A 7,033-nucleotide genomic window follows, 5' to 3' on the forward strand; every position below is an offset into this window, starting at 1 on the left:
AACACGCCGCAAATGTTTCCAGTCGGGTCGGGGTTTAGAGTAGCCTGGCGGCCCTCAGGGCCCGGGGGGGGGGGGGGGGGGTGACGTTTCAGAGAACAACGTTGTGATTTAGAAAAGGGCAGGGGGGGGTGGGGGGGGGCTGCACCGCGTACCGCACCGCCTTGGCGCGGAGCTATCCTCCACTATCAGGTCTACAGAGACGCTTGGCGTCGGTTGCTTTTTCGCGCTTACTACGGAGCTCGCAGTACAATACGCAGATTGATAATGACACACCTCGCTATCAATTAGCAGTGTGTTCCTAGAGTCATTACAGAGGTCTGACAGAGTGCTGACACAGATAGAGAGGCCACTTAGCAAACGCTGTGAAGTGTGAACAAAAGGTATCTGGAGATAAAGGGTAAAGACGTTATCGCGCGGCCCCTGTGCAAGCACAGCCACGGCTCCCACGTCTCTCGGCTGTGACGGGCGGCTGTGGCTCAGGAGGTAGGGCCGGCGGCTAACCATCGCAAAGTCGGCGGTTCGATCCCCGGCCGGCCACATGTCGAGGTGTCCTTGGGGCGAGACGCTGAACCCCAAATTGCTCCCGACGAGCGAGCCGGCGCCTTGCATGGTGGCTTGCTGCCGTTGGCGCGTGAATGTGTGTGTGTGAATGTGTGTGAATGGGTGAATGAGAGACCGTTGTAAAGTGCTTTGGAAAAAGGTGCTATATAAGTGCAGTCAAAGTTTGTGCAGCAAAAAATAAATAATCCATGCCACGGTCAGAGCTCTCCGGCCTCTGTGGCATCATGGGTAATTAAGTCTTTGTGTCTTCCCTCCCCTGGGTTAGGGGTTAGGGTCAGAAGAGACAGGACTGGCCCAGCAGTCGGCTGATTAGAGGGGCGGGCTGTGTTTGTCCAGGTAACGACACCGAGGTGAGGTAATCCAATAGATACACACTGTCACCTCTCAGGGGTACTGACTGTCTGTGTGTGTGAGAGTGTGTGTGTGTATCTGTGTGTGTGTGCGTGTGTGTGAGAGTGTGTGTGTGTGTGAGTGTGTGTGTGTGAGTGTGTGTGTGTCTGTGTGTGAGTGTGTGTCTGTGTGTGTGAGTGTGTGTGTCTGTGTGAGTGTGTGCGTGTCTGTGTGCGTGTCTGTGTGTGTGTGTGTCTGTGTGAGTGTGTGTCTGTGTGCGTGTGTGTGTGTGTCTGTGTGTGTGTGTGTGTGTGTGTCTGTGTGAGTGTGTGTCTGTGTGAGTGTGTGTCTGTGTGAGTGTGACACACCTGAAGCGGATTAGCAGCAAGTCGGAGTGTAAACAGGCAAAGGGGGGGGGGGGCTACAGGCTGAGGAGGTTGAATCAACACGTTACAGACCGTTACGTAGCCCTGCCTGAGACACTGTAGAATTTACATTTACATTTTTGGCATTTAGCAGACGCCTTATTCCAAAGCGACTTACAATCAATACATTTGAATACTAAGCATGTGAATCAGCAATCCACCATTCGTTGCAGGAAGAGTAATCTAGCTCGGGCCCGGGGCCACTGATAGAAGAAAAAACCTTCTCCCTATCGCCTTCTACTAAAACTTTTTTTTGGTTTTTTTTTCCGGGAGAAACTGAGAAACAGTACAAGGGGGCAATAGAAGTTCTTAGGGACACAGTAGAGGGGAAAGCGGGTGTCTTTAGGAGACGTAGTGGTAAGGGTCAGAAGATCAGTAGAAGCCCCCCAGCGTCGCCCTCGGACCGCGAGGACGTCCTCTCAGCCTAGTGGTAGATGCTTGTGCCGTCTGCACAGGGAGACCCAGGTCCAAACCCGGCCCGTCACATTTACACGGACAGGAAAAACTCGCGCCATTCTACCGAGATCAAGGGTGGCGTCAAAAGGACTGTGTCTTAACGCAAAGGTAAACATCTTGGGGGGGAGAGAGAGAGAGAGAGAGAGAGAGAGAGAGAGAGAGAGAGAGAGAGAGAGAGAGAGAGAGAGGGAGAGAGAGAGAGAGAGAGAGAGAGAGAGAGAGGAGAGAGAGAGAGAGAGACAGAGAGAGAGAGAGAGACAGAGAGAGAGAGAGAGAGAGAGAGAGAGAGAGAGAGAGAGAGAGAGGGAGAGGGGAAGTATTCTCTTATCTGTAGTCATAAATCAGATCTCATTACACCGCCGGCCTCTGCTCTATAACGCAGATGAAGTTACAAATCAAATACATTTGTCCGCTTAAAAAAAGACACGTTATTTATTTAACCTGACCTCAGGCAGATTAGAGGAAAAGCTATTTAGGTTAAATATAGTAGGTTCCGGAGGCTCAAAACTAAATACCGTAATCAAGCCGTTGTATAGAGTTATGACTCGGAACGCAGCAAGTGTCAACATGTATCAATAGTCGCCATGGATACGGTTCCTGTCACCGTTTCACAAGGTCATCTCAATCACTGCGTGTTACTGCACGAGGGGACACACTACAGGGACAACTCAGGACATTACAAGTTGATGAATAGAGACAGGCATTTATAACGGCATGTGTTTGTTAAATGGGGACCCCCCCCCCCCTCTCTCTCTCTCTCATCCAGAACTCTGAAAGCCCAGGGAGAACACAGAGAGAGAGAGGGGGGGGGGGGTTCTACTCTGGCCAGAGAATGTAGAAATTGAGTTTTAAACAGATGCAGTAATTCCATTTCCACCCTTTTAAATTTGGAATGCAGGGGGGCCCGTATGTAACCAGACCCCTGCTATCAAGGTTACACACAGGGAGGGGGAGGGGGGGGAGAGAGAGAGAGAGGGGAGAGAGAGAGAGAGAGACAAAGGGGGAATAAGAGAGAGAGGGAGAGTAAAAGAGGGGGGGTGGGGGGGGGTCTCCTCAACAGTTGGTGTCTGGGACTGAGGGGGACTGTGGGTCTATCTGGCCTGTTCATCGATACGGGGGGGGGCTGGGCTCTGATAGAACACAATCAGTGTGTAACCGATGCCGACTCTCCTCTGGTGTTATTGTAGCCCGGCTCAGCGCACATGGGACAGGACACCTGTTCGCCAGCTCTCACCCTCACCTGTGGCTTCACAGCTCTGGGGTTGGGGGGGGGGGGGGGGGGGGGATTAGGGGGGGGTAGGGGGGTGGGGAGTGGAGGGGTCTAGTAGGGACTGTCAAAGTGTTAGAATCGAAAAGTCGACCCAAAGGTCTAGGCGTTGCAGAGTTTGTAAAAGCGTTTTAGCGCTGGTTTCCCCCCGGACACAGGTTAAGCCTATCATCGACCTAGACAAAAAAAAAAAAAAGCGTCTGCAATTGAGGATTCCTATTGACAATGTGATGTAGTCCAGGACCACGGGATTCATCTTTATCCCGACATTTGTGTCCCAAGTCGCACAGCTCTGCCTCTGACGCATTCACCCCAAATGTAACATACACAAAGGCGACACACAGGAATGCTTCTGTACCTCGTAGCTAGGAACGATGTCTGTGTCCTCTCCTCCGTTCCCTGACGACAGTCGCCTTGGGTCCGACGAGGGACACACACACACACACACACACACACACCTGTTGACAGACCAGAAGGAGAGAGACATGGGCATTGTCACCAAATAACATTATGGCTTTGTCTACAACTGCCAAAACCAATTAGTGTGTCAGAATCACCTCAGTGATGTCTATCACATAGCATTCTGAAAGCCATCAGCCCTGTTAGCTTATATTCTCCTGAATTAACTAGCTAGCTAACTGAGACTTTGGACACACATCCTGATGTTTGTTGGGGCTTGGCGGGGTCATTTCAATAATCACTCTCCCGGCGGGGGGGCCCTATACAAGCGCTAAGTGAAACACTGGCACCACAATTAAGACAAACACCTCTTTCTTTAGTTTGGGACCACCCCCCAATGTTCGCCTAATAGCCCTTATTAGCCCCCTCCCTGACACACACACACACACACACACACACACACACACACAGAGACACACTCACACTAACTTAAAGAAATTAGGTCCATATAACTAATCCATGCTCTTGATTTACAAATAATGTATTGGGTCGTTATAAATTGGTTAAATTGCCCAAATGTATGAGTAAGAGGTAACTTGCATATTACTAAGGTCAAATTGTACATGTTATTTTTTTTTTATATATATATATATTATCTTGCAGCTATGGATTTTGGTTGACTGAAATGCAAATGTCAGATTTCATATTCAGGGCATGCAGTGCCATGTTCAAAAATGGGGGAAATATCTGTAATATCTGTAATGCTTTATTGCCCTCACAAATCCAAGCGTATTGGCCATAGTCGATAAGTCATTAGGCACACGTTTGTCTAGGGAGGGCGAGGCCCAACAGAGAGACAGACTGATTAAAAAACAGTCTCCCATCTTGGGCGAACATTTAAAACAAACACATTTTTTGGAAACACTTGATTGACTTACGCTTTGCTCCCCGCCCCTGTTGGCGTGTGTGATAACGCAGTCCAACACGGAGGGGAGGGACTCCGACGCCTTGTATATATATATATGCAATGAACCCGCCGACGACAAACAGAGCACGCAGAGCGAGTAACGGTGCCGTCTGCACACAAAGGGAGACAGACAGAGAGAGAGTGAGAGAGAGAGGCGCACTGCAGACGTGAACGGCGCCTAAATTCGATTCTCCCAGTGAATAGCATCTTATGAGGAGGACACGGGTTCGAGGAATAGTGCAACGATAACCACCTTAACGCCGTGTTTTGGAATTCTTACCAATTTTTTTTACCAGCCGGCCAGACACAGAGAGACCGACAGCGCACCCGAAGGCGCGACTCCCAGAGATAAACAATCTGCGCGGAGGAGAAATGAGTTCACCAGCAGCATCCCTGGATTAACCGGACTAACACAGCCTACTTGCAGAGCGCAAGTTCGCTGGCACTTTGGACGGGAGAAGACGCTTTCATTCAACGGGAGTGAGTGAGCGTGTGTGTGTGTGTGTGTGTGTGTGTGTGTGCGTGTGTGTGTGTGTGTGTGTGTGTGTGTGTGTGTGTGTGTGTGTGTGTGTGTGTGTGTGTGTGTGTGTGTGTGTGTGTGAGTGTGTGTGTGTGAGTGTGTGTGTGAGTGGAAGATGGAGTGTAACGTGTCGGGCTGGTGGTCGTGGTGGTGCTGCCGGTGTGCGGTGGTCCTAGCCCTCCTCCTCCTCCTGCACGGGGAGACGCGCTGCGCCGCGGCGGCGAAGGAGCCGACCTGCCAGGAGATCTCCGTGCCCCTGTGCCGGGGCATCGGCTACAACTTCACCTACATGCCCAACCAGTTCAACCACGACACGCAGGACGAGGCGGGCCTGGAGGTGCACCAGTTCTGGCCCCTGGTGGAGATCAAGTGTTCCCCGGACCTGCGGTTCTTCCTGTGCAGCATGTACACGCCGATCTGCCTGGAGGACTATAAAAAGCCTCTGCCCCCCTGCCGGAGCGTGTGTGAGAGGGCCCGGGCGGGCTGCGCGCCGCTGATGAGACAGTACGGGTTCCCCTGGCCAGATCGGATGAGGTGCGATCTGTTACCGGTGCAGGGGCAGGACACCCTCTGCATGGACTATAACAGAAGCGATCATACGACGACAGCCTCCCCGGTGGTGGCCAAGCCGACCAATCGCCCGGTGAAACCGGTCAACCCACGAAAGGGTACTAAGACTGGACACGGCCGTTCGAACGTGCCCGGTAAACACAAACCGGCCGTCTCGTCGTCCTGCGAACCGGGGTGCCACTGTCGCGCGCCCATGGTGCAGGTGAACAGCGACAGTCACCCCCTTTATAACCGGGTCAAAACGGGACAGATCCTGAACTGCGCCATGCCCTGCCACAACCCCTACTTCTCCCGAGAGGAGAGGACCTTCACGGCGTTCTGGATCGGGCTGTGGTCGGTGTTGTGTTTCGTGTCCACGTTCGCCACTGTGGCCACTTTTCTGATCGACATGGAGCGGTTCAAGTACCCGGAGCGGCCCATCATCTTCCTCTCCGCCTGCTACATGTTCGTCGCCGTGGGCTACATCGTCCGGCTCGTCGCGGGACACGAACAGGTGGCGTGCGACGGGGAACACGGCGCGGAACACGTCCACTACGAGACCACCGGGCCGGCGCTGTGCACCGTGGTCTTCCTGCTCATCTACTTTTTCGGCATGGCCAGCTCCATCTGGTGGGTGATCCTCTCCCTCACCTGGTTCCTGGCGGCGGGGATGAAATGGGGCAACGAGGCCATCGCGGGTTACTCCCAGTATTTCCACCTCGCCGCCTGGTTGATACCCAGTATGAAATCGATCGCCGTGTTGGCCCTGAGTTCGGTGGACGGGGACCCCGTCGCCGGGATCTGCTACGTGGGCAACCAGAACTTGGACAACCTGCGGGGTTTCGTGCTGGCGCCCTTGGTGATCTACCTGTTCATCGGCACCATGTTTCTCCTGGCCGGGTTCGTGTCTCTGTTCAGGATACGCAGCGTGATCAAGCAGCAGGGGGGGACGAAGACGGACAAGCTGGAGAGGCTGATGATCAGGATAGGGATGTTCACGGTGCTGTACACGGTCCCCGCCACCGTCATAGTGGCCTGTTACTTCTACGAGCAGCACAACCGGCAGACGTGGGAGGTCACCCACAACTGCTCCTGCCTGTCGGAGCAGGACATGCAGAGGCCGGACTACGCCGTGTTCATGCTCAAGTACTTCATGTGCCTCCTGGTGGGCATCACCTCGGGGGCCTGGGTCTGGTCCGGGAAGACCCTGGAATCGTGGAGGACCTTCTGCACGCGCTGCTGCTGGGGCAGTAAGGGGGGGGCCGCGGCGGGGGGCGGCGGGGGGTCCATGTACAGTGATGTCAGCACCGGACTGACGTGGAGGTCGGGGACCGCCAGCTCCGTGTCTTGTCCGAAACAGATGCCATTGTCACGGGTCTGAATGGGGAAAGAATGGACCGCTAATTTGTGTCGGGGTTGTCCGTCAGCGTGTACCAATTAGCACATTAAATGAGCCGCTAATGGTTTCTACAACACAAAGCCAAGGGACTTGGAGCGGGACGGGAGACGCCGGGGTAGAACAATGTTCCTGCAGGGGAATAATGCACCGAGTCTTATCT

At 53.5% G+C, this 7,033-nt stretch overlaps 1 protein-coding gene across 1 annotated transcript; it reads left to right on the forward strand.

The window, feature by feature from the left end:
- Positions 1 to 5,040: 5,040 nt before the first annotated feature.
- LOC308149784 (frizzled-8-like) lies at positions 5,041 to 6,855 on the forward strand (the record flags this gene model as incomplete). Its single annotated transcript, XM_080522674.1, has 1 exon — positions 5,041 to 6,855. The coding sequence occupies one exon, from the start codon at positions 5,041 to 5,043 to the stop codon at positions 6,853 to 6,855; it is 1,815 nt and encodes a 604-aa protein (XP_080378800.1).
- Between the last annotated feature and the right edge of the window lie 178 nt (positions 6,856 to 7,033).

This window comes from Nansenia antarctica (assembly GCF_963989245.1).
Source record: "Nansenia antarctica genome assembly, chromosome: 2".
In the NCBI taxonomy this organism is placed as follows: domain Eukaryota; kingdom Metazoa; phylum Chordata; class Actinopteri; order Argentiniformes; family Microstomatidae; genus Nansenia; species Nansenia antarctica.